The sequence below is a fragment of the Polyergus mexicanus genome, unplaced genomic scaffold (genome assembly GCF_030449975.1).
Source record: "Polyergus mexicanus isolate NDT 795.1 unplaced genomic scaffold, iyPolMexi1.0 SCAF_5, whole genome shotgun sequence".
Taxonomy (NCBI): Eukaryota; Metazoa; Arthropoda; class Insecta; order Hymenoptera; family Formicidae; genus Polyergus; species Polyergus mexicanus.
Window position 1 is genome coordinate 4652272 of NW_027223325.1, and position 16933 is coordinate 4669204.

General features: G+C 36.2%; 1 protein-coding gene across 1 annotated transcript; it reads right to left on the minus strand.

Moving 5' to 3' along the window:
- Window positions 1-1071: 1071 nt before the first annotated feature.
- On the minus strand, window positions 1072-13221 carry LOC138933141 (uncharacterized). The gene is made up of 4 exons (XM_070295668.1): window positions 13101-13221; window positions 12698-12772; window positions 4202-5687; window positions 1072-2736 (listed from the first exon to the last, which is right to left on the minus strand). The coding sequence occupies exons 1-4, from the start codon at window positions 13113-13115 to the stop codon at window positions 1214-1216; spliced, it is 3099 nt and encodes a 1032-aa protein (XP_070151769.1). The 5' UTR covers window positions 13116-13221; the 3' UTR covers window positions 1072-1213.
- Window positions 13222-16933: the final 3712 nt, after the last annotated feature.

The following is a 16933-nucleotide window of genomic DNA, read 5'->3' on the forward strand; positions in this document are numbered from 1 at the left end:
AAGCAGTGGTATCAACGCAGAGTACTCATTTAATTTCAAACTTGCCCCCCCTCACCGCCCAGGGGAAGGGGTGGGGGGGCTCATTTTAACGTCATTGTACGTCCCCCTCGAAATGACAAAATTTTGATTCTAAACATTTTTTCGTAGTGTGCTTATTTTTCGAGTTATTTGGCTGCCTAAGTTAAAATGGGTCACCCTGTATATATATATATATATATATATATCGCTTTACTTTCATTATACTATTCAACAATATTTTACAATAGCAATTTCATATATTTTCATTTTATACTAATTTAAAATATTAGGTGTACAACTTTGCTTCCGCCGTTTTCCTATAGATGGCTTTAGCGGTAAGTAGTGGTCGAAATAAATAGATCATAGACGTCATGCAATAAACTTGGGCAACATAACCCTATAGAAACGTTAGTCGATTTGTGTTTGCGTCATAAAGTTATTCTCGATTGAAAATGTCAGTTTACGAGCCAAATTCTCGTCATTTGCGGGAGGTTTCAATTTTCTGCTTCAATATGAAGAAATCTGTGGCTGAGGCTCATCGAATACTCTCAAATACTTAAGGTGAAGCCGCTATTAGTGAAAGAACATGTCGTGAGTGGTTTCAACGCTTCAAGAACGGTGATTTTCACGTCGAAGACCGGCATAGCGGTGGAAGAGAGAAGGTTTTCGAAGATGCAGAATTGGAGGCATTACTTAATGAAGACTCGAGTCAAAGTCAAAAAGAATTGGCACGATCATTGGGAGTGGACAATACTTTGAGTCATAAATGTATAACCAGTTTTTTACAATAAAGCCTCGAATTTCGGAAAAAAACGGCGGAAGCAAAGTTGTACACCTAATATAAGATATAATATTATAAAATATATATAACATATAATAACTAACATAAACTATAAAAAAAACAATTTAGATCACTATTAAAACCAAGATAAAATTAGAAAACGCAAATTTTCAATAAATATACAGAGAATAAAATAGTAAAATTTGCATTACAAAGCGAATCTTTTTCGTTACGAACGAAGAATTGTAAATTAATCCTTCTGTGTCGAATCATCAGTTTTCATTTTTTTTATAAATCCGAATAACGCAAGACATCCAAAATATTTATTTTTCCTTTAGATATCTAATATATAACGCTCTTTAAACGCTTTGTTACGTGTCTACTATTTAAATCGCGCTATCATAAACGATCGCGTTAATTATCCACTTGAGTGGCGGTCAACTCGTCGTATTGTACGGACGGTACCATAGGCGGCTTGAAGCCATACTCCATCTTCGATTGTCTGAAACTTCCGGGATAGACTTGCGTTTCCGGCTGCCTGGATCTCCTCAGGGCGGTAGTAATCGCCGAGGGTTGCACGACGCTCGTTGTAAATGGCGGCAACTTTGCCTTGCTCTGCGAGATCTTGCGCGGAGGCGCGGGACCCAGGTACTCGTCGTCCTTGCTCGCCTTGGGTCTCTCTACCAAATTGTACACAATCTGTCGGAAGGGTACCGCCGCGTACGTCGACGATGAGATCGTCTGCGGCCGCAGCACCACGTGGCTGTTATATTTCTTCGGCAGTATCATCAGTTTGACATCGGTAAAGGGCACGTAGCCCTTGCCGACGTCAATATTGTAATCGTACGTCAACGGTCGGCCGTAAGGAGGGATGCTGTGTGACAACTGCGATGCATTCGTCTCGTTGTGCGGCTCGAACGCGACGGAATCGCCGCTTCCGCGGGGACTCGCGGAGGCCTTTTGTCGATGTTTGGATTGAATATCGTTGAGCTTGCTCGTATCGCTCGAGCCGCCGCTTTCGATCGGTCTCTCCGCGTTCGTGCGATACGGCCGGGAAACGGGTGATAGATGCGTGGGTGTCGCTATTGGCTTCTTCTCCGGTAGTCGCAGTTGCAGCGACGGATACGGGGCAGGTTGCACCAGCAACCGCTGGACCGTGTACGGGACTCTCCTCTCGATCAACCGCTCGACGTGGATCGGATAGATATGCGGCACGCGTATCTGCTTCTCGACCATCGGCATTTGCACGTGCACGGGATACAGCTGCGGAACCGCCACTGGCACTGGCACCTGCAGCCGCTTCTCGACTACCCGTTCTACTGGGAACGGCACTTTTCTCTCGATTACCTTCTCGATCTCGATTGGGCGCGGCACATGAACTGTCTTCTCGATAACCTTCTCGATCGTCGGGTAAGGCCGTGGAATCGGAACCACGAAGGCGTCCTTCGCGGACGAGCCATCGGGAATGATCTTAAGAAGGAATTGTGTCTCTTCCGGTCGTCTCATATACGGCGTTCGGAACTGGTGATCGATTATCGGCTGTTGATTCAATTGCGGCGGCTGCGGATGTTGCTGCTGTTGCTCGGACCGATACGTTTCGCTCGCTGATTCCTGCCTTGTAGTATCTGCATAGGTGAGGACTTTTACGGCGTGCGGTGTCGCATTACCGTTATCCTTAAAACTATGTCGTACGTTGGATTGATCGTACGACGTGTCGTCGAACTGATTCGGTATCAGCAGGACCGGCTGCACGTCGTTGTACTTGTACGGTTGATATTCGACGGGTGCTCGCTCGAGGCTCGACGTGTATTCGGCGATCACGGTCGAGGCTGTCGGTTTACCGAGGTCATCCTCGAGAGCGTTGTATTGGTGTCGAATGAGTTTCTGCTCGGACGCGTGCGATTTAATGACACTCCTCTCGGCGCTTTGTTCGTTACCTGGAACGGAAATGTCCGGCGTATCATCGCGTTGTCTGCCGCATTCTTCTCTCGCGGGTGAAACCTGGCAATTTGCGCGATGCGTGCTCCGATCCGTAAAATGCGCGCGTATTATTACGCGCATTATATAGACGAGCATTAATTTCGACGTTGCGTGTTAACGAAGCTAGAGCTTACGTAATACATCTCTTTCGCGAATTTAACGAAAGTTAATATTTCTTCAAAACATACCCATACAGCACTAAAGCTTGCAACAACATTGCTGCAATATTACAATATTGCAATATTGCATATTGTAGTTTAATGTTGCAGAAATATTACAAAGACATTATTTTACAATATAACTTTAGTAATGTTGCAGCAACATTCCAAAAATATTCCAAAGAAAGTATTCGATAATCGCTAGTTCATTCGTTTACCGCTATGCGGCGCATATTGCGCTATCTATTCCGCATTTAATTTTTAGTCACGATGATTATACAAAGTTTACAAAGAGCGATTTAATAAGATTAAAGATATAATAACTATTTTTATTAGCTTAAATTGTATGATATAACCCCAACACAGGGGACTCAGACATTGGACTAAGAATTCTTTTAATAGTTTCCATTCTTATATAAAATCAAAAATTCGATAATATTTTTTTAACATGCAAAAAAGATACTTCAGATTTTAATAAATAAATTTTGAGATTATATGAAGACAAGAGAGATGTGAAAAAACTTGTATGCTTAAATCAACCACGATCTTTTTGCATATCTGAATATTTCGGATACAAAGAGATTGTGAATTTAGAAAATTGCAAATTGAGTTTTTTCTTATTTCTCTTAGATATTCTTTGTCACTGAAGGAAGTCGAATGTGTACCGAAAAATTTGCAATTTATAATTTCGTTATTATTATAATACAGAAAATCTATATACACACTAAATCCTGATTCTTATATGCCTAATTTCTTATTATTTTTTTCATATGTTAAAGATATTATGTCGATAAATATGGTATACATAAAGCATTATTGCATATATATTATATTGCTATGTTGCTGCAATATTATATTGCAATATTTCTGTAGGCGGACATTTTACCGTTGCTGCAATATCATAACAACGTTGCAGCAACATTTCGTAATGTTTCTGCAATGTTGCAATCTTACAAAAAAAATGTTACTGCAATGTTATTGCAATCTTGCGGTGCTGTATGGGTATTAGCACGGTTTTTTAACTCTATGGATCGATAAATGCAATAATTGGATATTATGGCAAAGAGAATAAAATTAATAAAGAAAGATGGAAGTACGCGCGTTATTTCATCACATTTTAAATGCTACACAATTAAAATTTAAATACTTTTGATTTGTTAATACTATCCAACTATTGAGTTTGCTGAATGCGCTCAATTTAATTGGGATAAATAGAGAAATCGATCGATAATAGGAGAGATCGATCGATATAATTATACATTACCTCGATAGACATTGTAATTTGATCGTGATTCTGATTGCTCATCCTGGCCATATGGCTGATTCGATCTCCCGATATTGTTCGTCTCAATGACGCCAAGGTTCGAGGTCTGCTGGATGTATATCGGAGGATAATGGATCTCGTGTACCGGTGCAGTGTGGTAAAGTTCGACGGACTTTTGAATCTCGACGGAATGCTCGGGTACCTTTTGCGTGATGGCCTCAATCAATGACTTCTCTCCTTCTCTCCCGCGTTGAAAATTCTCATCCTTATAACCCACGCGCGATCGATTTTCGATGTCGCTCTCAATGAATTTCTTATTCACCGTCGACAAACGCTGCAGATCATCCTGGAGGTAATCCTGGAGATAGTCCTTGGTATTCATCGCGGCGGATTGCTCGCTGTCGTCCATCGAACCTATCTCCTCGGCGTTCACCAAAGCGATGCCAACCTGCAGCGGGTTCAGCATGATCGAGGAAGTTTTTATGCCGTTGGAAGTCGCGAGTCTGGAGCCTTCGGCGTAGCTTCCCGGCGTAATTTCGACATTCTCGACCGAACTGAACGCTCCGGCTTCACTGTCGTCGAGATAATCAACCGTCATCTCCGGAGTCTCTCTGTCAATCGGATCAGGTACTACGATGGGACCTGAGAATTTCACCGGTTGCAATGACGGACTAATTTCCACAGACCTGGACGATGATACTCGCACGATGCTTTTCTTAGATTCCATAGGCTTCTCCGTGGCTTCGTTCGCGGAATCGTTGTACGCTCGGGACAATCTCGCTCTTGGTATCTGATGATCCTCTAGCACGACGTCATTCTCGCCTAGAATCGAAGTGACATCGATTTCGGATGGTGTCGAAGATATTTCCGTCGCGGTTTCGACGTGGAAAATTTCCTTTGTACTGGACGCTTTGGATTCGATCACCTCGGTGTCGTTGAAAGGTGAAAGATCGTCTGCCGAATTGCTCCCTTTCTTCAACGCAAACGCGTAAGGTTTCGACGTGACCGATGCGTAAACTCGATCGTCCTCGTCTTCGAGCGGCGACGCGGTACTGCTGAAGGACTTCCGAATACTCGCATAATCGTCGTCCTTTCGACCGTCACTGACAGTTCGAACGGTATTCCCGATAATCGTCCTACCGTTCGAGTGATCCTGCCGCAGCCTCTGTCCAAAACTACCGGCATTCTCGACGAGAAAAATCTCTTCGGGCATGGTATATCCAGACTCGCGACTCAGCTCTTTAAACGGATATTCATCGATCGTATCAGCGAGCGGCGTCGCGTAGATCGCTTCCGGTGTGGAAGAATCCCTCGCAGAAACGCCATTCGAGCCTTTCTCGTCGGCGTGAGTCGCCCATCCGCTCGAATCGGCATCAGGATGATCACCGGTATCCGTCTGCCCGGAACTCCTCGCTTCTGTGCCCGTCACATAAAACCGCGCTGTTTGCTTCTCCGGCAAATCATGAGACTCTGTGTAATCGATAGCCTGAAAAATGAGTCGATTTAAAGAAGCTGTCCAGAAAATTTACGGTTACTCGCGATAATTTCATCGCGAAAGTTACGTTGAGAAATTACGGAATTGTATTTCTTGCATAGAATCCTACAGAAATATTAATCATATAAGCAAGTATTCTGCAGAATGTGTATAATTACTTTTATGAAAGGATTGGATGAAAGAGAATATTTAAATCAAATATTTCATTTATCGCAATTTATATAACTTAGCATCGATTACTGTTTTTATAGATTTTCTGATTTATATATAATGTCAAATTTAACAAATTTATTATTTACGGCATCGAGGAAAGATCGTTTTGAAAATAAGTTTTAGATACACGATATGTAAAATATCTATATATATTTGTAGAAATTATAGCGCGACAAAGAGTAAAATTAATTAAAAGGCTGCTGATGAGAGATTAGAAATCGATAATAAAGCCTATCGAGTTAGAAATTAGCAAGAGCTATTAAATACGTTTTATATATATAAATCATTATTTTCCTTTCACTCTTCGGGGCTCTTTAAATGCAGACGGCGACAAGATTTACGCAGGGAAAACGAAATTATTGGAAATTATTATTATCCGATATTAATGCAATAACAATTTTCTCGTTTTCCACTCATTTTTGAAATTGTTATTATTATAAAAATATTAACGTAAATATATGTACGTGGAAAAAAAATTGAATTTCTATTTTCTTAAGTAGGCTTTATTATTATATTTGGTGTCAAGATTTTAAAATGTCTCGAGTGCTTGTTAAGCACTATCTTTCTCATCCTGTCACGTTGAACTTACTCGTTCATTTCTCCTGTTAAGGTATCTCCGCATCAATACCCATCGACTCAACGAGACGAAACGAGACTCTCGATCGCATCCTGGCGCTGTGGATTTCCAAATGGAGCAAATCGCGGTGACCCAGAAGATATTTTGTGGAAGAAGAAAGGCGCGAAGAATATAGCGGCAAAAATCAATGACGAACGAGTATCGACTATTGAAAGACAACAATGTCGGCACACTTTTTCGCGAGCGAAATAAAAAACTCATCGGCGAAATCTACATGCGTGCCACTTTGGTAAGTAAATTTACATTATCTTATACACATATACATATATACGTGCAAAGTGTTAATACATAATGATTGATATGACGAGAAAGATTATTATTTAGAAACTAACTATAACAAGCTCTCTCGAAAATGTGGCTGCTGACCATGGTGTTTTGTAAAGGATTATGGCGTACGAAAATAGAAACTCTTATTACTCATACAGCACCGCAAGATTGCAACAACATTGCAGCAACATTTTTCTGCAAGATTGCAACATTGCAGAAACATTACGAAATGTTGCTGCAACGTTGTTATGATATTGCAGCAACAGTAAAATGTCCGCCTACAGAAAAATATTGCAATATAATATTGCAGCAACATAGCAATATAATATATATGCAATAATGCTTTATGTATATTTATCGACATAATATCTTTAACATATGAAAAAAATAATAAGAAATTAGGCATATAAGAATCAGGATTTAGTGTGTATATAGATTTTCTGTATTATAATAATAACGAAATTATAAATTGCAAATTTTTCGGTACACATTCGACTTCCTTCAGTGACAAAGAATATCTAAGAGAAATAAGAAAAAACTCAATTTGCAATTTTCTAAATTCACAATCTCTTTGTATCCGAAATATTCAGATATGCAAAAAGATTATGGTGGATTTACGCCTACAAGTTTTTTCACATCTCTCTTGTCTTCATATAATCTCAAAATTTATTTATTAAAATCTGAAGTACCTTGCATGTTAAAAAATTATTATCAAATTTTTGATTTTATATAAGAATGGAAACTATTAAAAGAATTCTTAGTCCAATGTCTGAGTCCCCTGTGTTGGGGTTATATCATACAATTTAAGCTAATAAAAATAGTTATTATATCTTTAATCTTATTAGTCGCTCTTTGTAAACTTTATATAATCATCGTGACTAAAAATTAAATGCGGAATAGATAGCGCAATATGCATAGTGGTAAACGAATGAACTAGCGATTATCGAATACTTTCTTTGGAATATTTTTGGAATGTTGCTGCAACATTACTAAAGTTATATTGTAAAATAATGTCTTTGTAATATTTCTGCAACATTAAATTACAATATGCAATATTGCAATATTGCAGCAATGTTGTTGCAAGCTTTAGTGCTGTATGGGTATTGAATAAATAAATGAGCCAATAAATTTCCTTTAAGAAAGAAAGACTAAAAACGAAAGCAGTAGATTTCCCGAGGTAAAATTGAAGAATGCGCTAGATAAGTACAGCATCATCGAAGAGAAAAGTAGCCAGTTTTCAAAAAAAATGCCCGTAATACAGGACAGACACACCCTGTGTAAGAAGAATCCACGGCATCTCGTCGCGGGGAGATCGGAGGCTGAAAATAACGCATCTTAGACGCTATATCGTGCCGCGCGAGATGAGAGAAAGGTGCTGTTACGATATCGCCACAGAGCTCCCTTTCTCCCATATCGTCCGAGCGAAAAGAGAGGAGAAACGGGAAAGATGGGCCGCATTCTTGCACCACGCGCGCGCGCGCGCAAAAGAAAAACCAGTGAGAGTCGCGTGTAAATCCCGATGATCCAGCGAGAACGAACAGGGCATGTTGGTATGTCCTCGATCTCGTCTCACCAATTGGTCCCATTACTTTCCCTTTATTTGCCGAAACCCCATATTTCTCTTTCTTTTGCAGAGCTTCGTATGTTTTTCATTGAAGTATTCAACGCGTAACAACGAACTCGTAAGAATCTAACTTGAAATAAGAAGAGTTATATTTCTCTCACAAATGGATCTTATGTAAATTGTAAATTTACTTTATCATTTTATATCAAATTCTTTAATGATAATTGCATTTTTCGCACTTGTCAGCATTTCTAAAAAGTAAAATTCAATTAATCCAATCAGCAATTAATAGCTTTGTCGATAATATAAAATAAGAGTTGCTTGGAACTAGCTGGAAAATAAAATTTTGTTGTTTCTTAACATTTTTAAAGCTTAATTTGCCATTTATAAATTAGTTAAGATAAATAATTTTTTTGTAAATAGCTTTTATATTCAATGTACGCTTTTTTGTAAGAAGGAATTATATTATTATATTATGGGTATAAAAAAAATATAGTATCACACTTTTAAAAACTTGTATATGTTTTTCCGAGATATTTCAACGTGTCTTTCATATTTGACCTGATTTAGATGATTTTTAACACACTGGAAAAGCCGGTAATTTTTTTGCACGCGTTACGGATCCGTAATAGCGCATGGATGCGTAAATATCACGAATAAATCAAGACGTAACAGACTGCGTATTTACCGTTTGGCTCGTCCGACAAGGATATAGGAAGAAGTGGTGCATTGAAATAATAAATAATATCGTGACAGTGCCACTTAGTGGCAAATGTACCAATAAAGAAACGATCGTAATTTTTGTCGGAGGCAATAATTTTCTACAGTTGATGCGAAGCACGGCTTTACCTTTCCAGTTTGGTATATGATTGATATATATGAAGCACGTCGAAAACAACTTTCTCCGTGCATTGTTTCGCCGTCGACGGAATAAATATCGATTCGAGAGTGTCCACATTAAGCAAAAATCTTTTGCTTCGAATAATAAGGGGCTTCAAAGGGACGCATATTTTCAACGATAATGCAGACAAGTGTTTCAATTTGTTTCTTTATCGCCTTCCATCGAAACGCTAATGTATCGTGTTGATAAAGTAAGTTTAGATTAAAAGATTCACGCGGCGTGATCTACAATTTAAATCTTTTGGAGAAATCGAGAAAATTGATCGATCGAAATTGAAATTTTCTCAGCCTTCGGATAGTGAGATTCGAATCGTGATCGTCAATCGATTCGTCTTCCCCGAGTTGCATGACATTGCGTAACGCGTTTGTGCGACGACGCATCCCATCGAAACGATCGGCAATTGCCGGCAAACGAATTTATGTCCGCGTGTGGCCACTTTCACTGGCGAGTTTCCTTTTTAACGCGAGGAAAATGCGTGCACTTCCCGTCGTCTGGCCGCTGGTCATCGTGCGTTTTACCTTGCCCGTGACAACGTTCCGCTGGCGGAATCTTTTAATTCAACCCCGTATTTGTATAGCTTGCGTCAATTTCACTCGCGCACTAATGCCCACGATTAATCCGCTCGCTGGGACGCGACTCGCGTTTACACGCTCACGCGGAATCGTGCATTTTCACCGTTTATATACCTAAACGGTATAGTGCTTTACTTCGCGTGACGGAACCAAGGAAATTGAACAACTTACGCATTATTATAGAAAAGAGTATTCCATCTTTAATCAAAACAAACCGAAGATCGCGTTTATGCGCGATAATATTCAGATCAAAAAATGCTCGGAAGTAAATTTACATTTTATTGTAACTTCTATTATAATTTATTACATTTCTTGTTCTGGATTATAATTTTCAAATTTAGAAAATTAGTAATTTTATCCATGTTTTTAAATCATACACGCAAAAATTGATTTCAATTTTATATTAGAATTTTATAACGTTTAAAACTCATATATATATATATATATACCTATACAGCACTAAAGCTTGCAACAACATTGCTGCAATATTGCAATATTGCATATTGTAGTTTAATGTTGCAGAAATATTACAAAGACATTATTTTACAATATAACTTTAGTAATGTTACAGCAACATTCCAAAAATATTCCAAAGAAAGTATTCGATAATCGCTAGTTCATTCGTTTACCGCTATGTGGCGCAAATTGCGCTATTCCGCATTTAATTTTTAGTCACGATGATTATATAAAGTTTACAAAGAGCGACTAATAAAATTAAAGATATAATAACTATTTTTATTAGCTTAAATTGTATGATATAACCTCAACACAGGGGATTCAGACATTGGACTAAGAATTCTTTTAATATTAGAGTTTCCATTCTTATATAAAATCAAAAATTTGATAATAATTTTTTAACATGCAAAATATACTTCAGATTTTAATAAATAAATTTTGTGATTATATGAAGACAAGAGAGATGTGAAAAAACTTGTATGCGTAAATCTTTTTGCATATCTGAATATTTCGGATACAAAGAGATTGTGAATTTAGAAAATTGCGAATTGAGTTTTTTCTTATTTCTCTTAGATATTCTTTGTCACTGAAGGAAGTCGAATGTGTACCGAAAAATTTGCAATTTATAATTTCGTTATTATTATAATACAGAAAATCTATATACACACTAAATCCTGATTCTTATATGCCTAATTTCTTATTATTTTTTTCATATGTTAAAGATATTATGTCGATAAATATACATAAAGCATTATTGCATATATATTATATTGCTATGTTGCTGCAATATTATATTGCAATATTTCTGTAGGCGGACATTTTACTGTTGCTGCAATATCATAACAACGTTGCAGCAACATTTCGTAATGTTTCTGCAATGTTGCAATCTTGCAGAAAAATGTTGCTGCAATCTTGTTGCAATCTTGTGGTGCTGTATGGGTATATATATATATATATATATATATATATATATATATATATATATATATATATTATATTTATTATATAATTCTTTATTGGATTATTAAAATATTCTATATTTTTATATAAATATAGAGTTAAAAAAATTAGACGATAATTATGACATATAAAATATCTACGTAAATTAATTCAAGTTCTTTGCCAGCAAATTCCTAATAGGAAATAAAAGTTCTAACATAAAAATGTGAAAATTCTCAGTGTATGCCAATGAAAAATGTACGTAAAGGTATTTGACTTTCTTAAGACTATGGTTTTCTCTGCAATGATTAAATCCCAAAATATCAATTACATCGGCATAACTTTCTTTAATTTTAAGAGAAAGTAAAGTATACTCCTTTTTATATACTTAATATATTATATTATATTATTAACATTCTATTCATACGGAACATTTAAGATTCGAAATTATATTCTTCCGTAATATTATTTTACATTATTACAGTATGGCAAATTGATTAAATGATTTGCATACAAGTGTGAATAATATGAAAAAGATCGCACGCTTTATTCCCGACATGTTCACGTCTTCCGAAGATACGCGCTTCGGGAAAGACGTCTTAAGCAAGGTGGGAATCGCGTGGTCAATGAACGGTTTCGTGTGTCGAGCGTAGAATTACACGATCGCATTATTTGCAAGTGAAAATGTTCTCTTTCTCTCTCTGTTCCCGAGAACAACCGGGGAACAGGCGTTCATCCGGTCTATGTGCTATCAGCTCCCAGCTGTAATTCATCTCGGCTCGTCGCGCCTATACGTAAAGTAGTACTTGAATGACGCGCCGCAAGTAGATCGAGGTTAAAGATTTCTATGCCCCAAGGTTAAGGATGTTTGCAAGCACCTCCCCCCCCCCCTCGATTCTCTCAAGCTCTAGGGCCTGTCAGGGACCCCGGGGGCACAGCTGTCGCGCGCTTAAAAAAAAAATTTTTTTTCGACCACTTTCATTCGCGTATCCATCAAGTCACTCTCTCCACTCTATATGAAACTGTCAAACTAGATCTAATTGCGACCGTCTTTTTCACCATATAGTCCCATGTGATTTTTAAAATTGCTCTCTTGACTTTATATTGAAATGCAGAAATCCGATTATCGATTTGAGGAAAATAAAGATAGGATCTGTAATAGATCGATTTATGTCTTTTTTTTTTGTATTTCTAAAAGATTCATGTATGTAACAAACGGATTATTTATTTTTCACTTAAAATGAGCTTGTAATCAAGGGTGAAGAATTATAATTGCAACTCTATGCACCTCTTGTTACGTATTGCATTATTATAATTAATAAAATGTTAAATAATTCACATCGACAAACTCCGCATGCGGTATAGAAAAATTTTGTATTAACGAAATTCATGCGATATTCTATACTATAATTTAATTTTTTAAATGTATACTATGACATTTTATGGATTTACCTTCTCGTCACTCAAATTTGCGGCGTTGGGTTCCGAGAATGCTGTTATTGTTGCCGCCCATATGACAAGAGCAACCTGAAAAGAACGAGCATGCTATACCCTCTTATGTATTAACAATGAAAAAGTTATCTATATATTTTAATGTAATTTAAAATTAACAAAAAAGTTTTATTCGTCATTATTTTAGATCTTAATTAAAATTTGATTAGATATATTTTTATTGTGTTTTATAAGACAATTTTATGTAAAAATATTTGGTTCTCCATGTCAATGTCATTCGCTTATTACAATTAGATATTCATTCCGTCAAACATATGTCTATTTCAGATGCAAATATATGCGATGTCAAGAGTTAATTAAATGCGGAAGAAAGGTATACGCGTGCAAAACCGATGAAACTCACAGCGTAGAGTCGCATATCTTCTGCCTTAACGCATTAATGAGCGAGTCCTTTTCCCACGCCGTCTTCCCGCTGTCAATTTCCGGGGTGTCCTCCCTTAGCTCCGATCTGCCTGGAGAACGTCCGTCACGTGTCCGAAGCGCGCACTACGCAACGATACAGTGTACTACTTGATCTCGACACGATACAGTTGACTTAAGCCGAAGCTCCAGTTATCCCCACGCGAGACGGACGATTCGAGAAGCCGTCCGTTTACACACAGCGAGCAGCCACCTACAAAATCCCTCCAGCATCCTCGTCCGTGTCGCTTACCTGGCGATCTCCTGGAGGAAGCCAAGAGTGGGGCGAAGAGAGTCGTCGCTCGAAGAAGGAACCAGGTGCGGAGGGTAAATGGCAAATGAAAAGGGAGATACATGCGAGCGATAGACATGCGCGGCGCACTCCGTAGATTTGTTTCCGCAATTAAACGGTGGCGGAAATTAAACTCCTCGACGTTTGAAGCTAGGAGTTCCTTCTCAAATCAAATGGATCCTTTCCGGACTTCTTTCTTCCAGGTCTGTCTATGAAAATTTATAAATATTCTATTCGTGCTTGCATGTGAGTAATCTTGACATTATTTTGAAAGATAAATTTAAGAATTTGCCTTTTTTATTGCAGAAAAATTATCACACGCCAGATATAATCGGTTTCCATTGTCTTATGTTCAGCAGTAGCGAAGTCGGTAGCGGAACACGAGGTCGTGAAAGTGCCATTGGCCGCATGTAGAGGGGACTTTAATGACTCTCTTCTCAATTTTCCTCTCCTTCATTCTCAAATATTATGCGTGCCGTTATATTTACGACGCTCGATTTCACCAGGGCAATTAAATTGATTTTCGACAAAGTTTTGACAAAAAAGATTGTCCGTTGTAACGTGTCTAAAAGAAAGATATAGGAGCGTGAAATAGAAATTGTACAAGATACACTTATAAAAGAAAAAAACTGTCTCGAGATAGAAATTTTTGAATTTTTGAAATTTGTTATTAAAATTTAATACAAAATTGACAATAAGATAATAATTGTAAAAAGGTTCTATATTTTAAGAATATATTTGTAAATGTGATATTTGAATTTAAAACGAAATAATACGTAACACACACACATACACACACACACACACACACACAAAACGTTATATGTGTAGAAAGAAGATATTGACAAGCAAACAAAAATTTAGAAACGAAGCTGTAAATCGTTTATGAGACGCATTACTTTTCTCCGTTTCACTTTTGCATGCGTGAATTACTTAAATACCTTAAATTGGAGTATGAGAGCCATTCGATATTGTCTGGAAAAGAAAGTTTGAATTCTCATTAATAACAACGGCGTTTAGTTTGTCAAAACACTTGAAATGTCTTTAACTTAAATCCATCAGACGATCATACAAATTCGCAACAGATTCAGGACAGAATTTTATTTATAACTTCATATATGTCATATAAGACAGACGAAGTAAAATATTTAAAAAAAAAAAATATATATATATATATATATATACAGGGTTGGGAAAGTTATTTTATAAAAGTAACTCGTTACCGTTACCGTTATTTTTTCTAAAAAGTAACTCGTTACCGTTACTCGTTACTAATTTTAAAAAGTAACTCGTTACCGTTACAGTTACTAAAAAGTAACGAGTCGTTACAATTTCCGTTACTTTTTTACAATACAAACTAATAAATTATTTTGCATAAGAAAAACTTTTAAAAAATTGTAAGCAAGATTTCATTCAAGGTTTATTACAAAATAAATGATTAAACTTTATCGAAATTCTTTATTAATTTTTAATAAAATTTGTTGCTCCATAGTATCATCATTTAAATGCCCTCTTTGTGGTGTTAATACAGAGCCACCGATGCTAAACATTCTTTCTACAGATGCACTGCTTGGTAGAGCTGTATTATATTTAATAAAAAGTTTTTTAAGTTTTGGATAGTCGTTTAACATTTCTATATTACAATTATTTGATTTTAAAAACCGTTGCAATTCTTCTTGTTCAGATTCATTTTGCACCGTTTTTTGCTCAAAAATGAAAAAATCATCGTGATCGTCAGATTTTCCAGCTTTTGAAGAATTTTCAGTTGATCGGATTCCCAATAAATCCTCCAAGTAATTTTCAGCACGTTTTCTTTTTTCTCCGGTTAACCAGTTTAACTTAAATTTTGGATGTAAACATGCTGCTATTATTAATTCTTTTGTTTCAAATATTGTAAGAAATTTAAAATCAAATATAGTAAATTAAGCGACATTGTTTGTTTTATTGAAATTAATACTTTTGAATCAATAGTTTAAAATAAAATAATATTTTTCAATTAAATCCTTATTTAAAATTAAATAACATATGTATTAATCAAATTAACAAGTTACCTTTTATTTAAACCTTGCTGAATAGCTTCAACTAATGAATGGCAATCTATAAGGTCAGATTTATTGAGATTTTCTAATTTTCGTTGCAAGGTACTTAGAACTGGTAGTAAATGAGAGCTCTGCTTTTCCGAAAAGATAAAGCTCTCATTGGATATCGCGCGTCGCGTCATCGCACTGGTCTGCAAGAGCCATAAGTTGATCAATCACATTCAAGCATTTTTACAACATAATAAGAATGCTAATTGGTCGATTTGCTTACGGCTTTACGGTTAAGATAAAAATTTTATCACGCACAATAGCAAGAATAATATTTTAAATAAATCAAAAAATTAGAAAAAAGTAACGATAAAAGTAACTGTTAAATTCGTTACTCGTTACCGAAAAATGTAACGAAGTTACTTTTTCCGTTACAAATAAAATTTGTAACGCCATTACCGTTACAGTTACCGAAAAAAAGTAACTGTAACGGTAACGGCGTTACAAGTAACGCGTTACTTCCCAACCCTGTATATATATATATATATATATATATATCAGAATTCATACATATATTAGGACACGATATTAAAATAGATTTCGGTTCTGAATTTTGTCATCAAGTTATATCTTAATCGGGTAAAATCGGGCTTTAAAATTTATCGGTACCCCTCAACATTATCAACTACATCAACATTATGAACAACTGTAATATGATGTTTCCGCTACACCGTACAGCTTTCGTTTTGCCAAAGAAAGAATTGCCAATTCTACTCTCATTCCTTCATTTTCCTCTCTAGTTTTCCCCTATCCCATATGCGGTAAGTTGTATGCCACGAAATCGGAACATGCGAATACTAATATATACCAAGATCGTTCGGTGCATGCGTATATATACTATTTCCCGACTTTAACCGTTAACCGGAACTGCATACTTTTTCCGCTTATTTTTCATGTAAAACAGTTATAACGAATGAGTTATAATATAGGAAAAAAGAATAATCGTATTATCGCCGACAAGTAGTAATAATTTTATTGTCTTAAAACGATAAAAATAAATTTTTCGATTTTTACGAATTCCGGAAATATTAATCCATGGAGAACCCAGTCACAAAAAGTCCAGACCGACAAGTACGCAATTTTTAACTATAAGATAAAAAATTGAATATTTATATATATTAATGAATACTTATCGAACGATTATTTATTAACATATTAATAATATTCTTCTTATACACATAAGAATTCAATCCCGATAATCTTTTGTATTTAACTAAAAAAATACAATAAACGTTTCCCATACAGCACTAAAGCTTGCAACAACATTGCTACAATATTGCAATATTGCATATTGTAGTTTAATGTTGCAGAAATATTACAAAGACATTATTTTACAATATAACTTTAGTAATGTTACAGCAACATTCCAAAAATATTCCAAAGAAAGTATTCGATAAT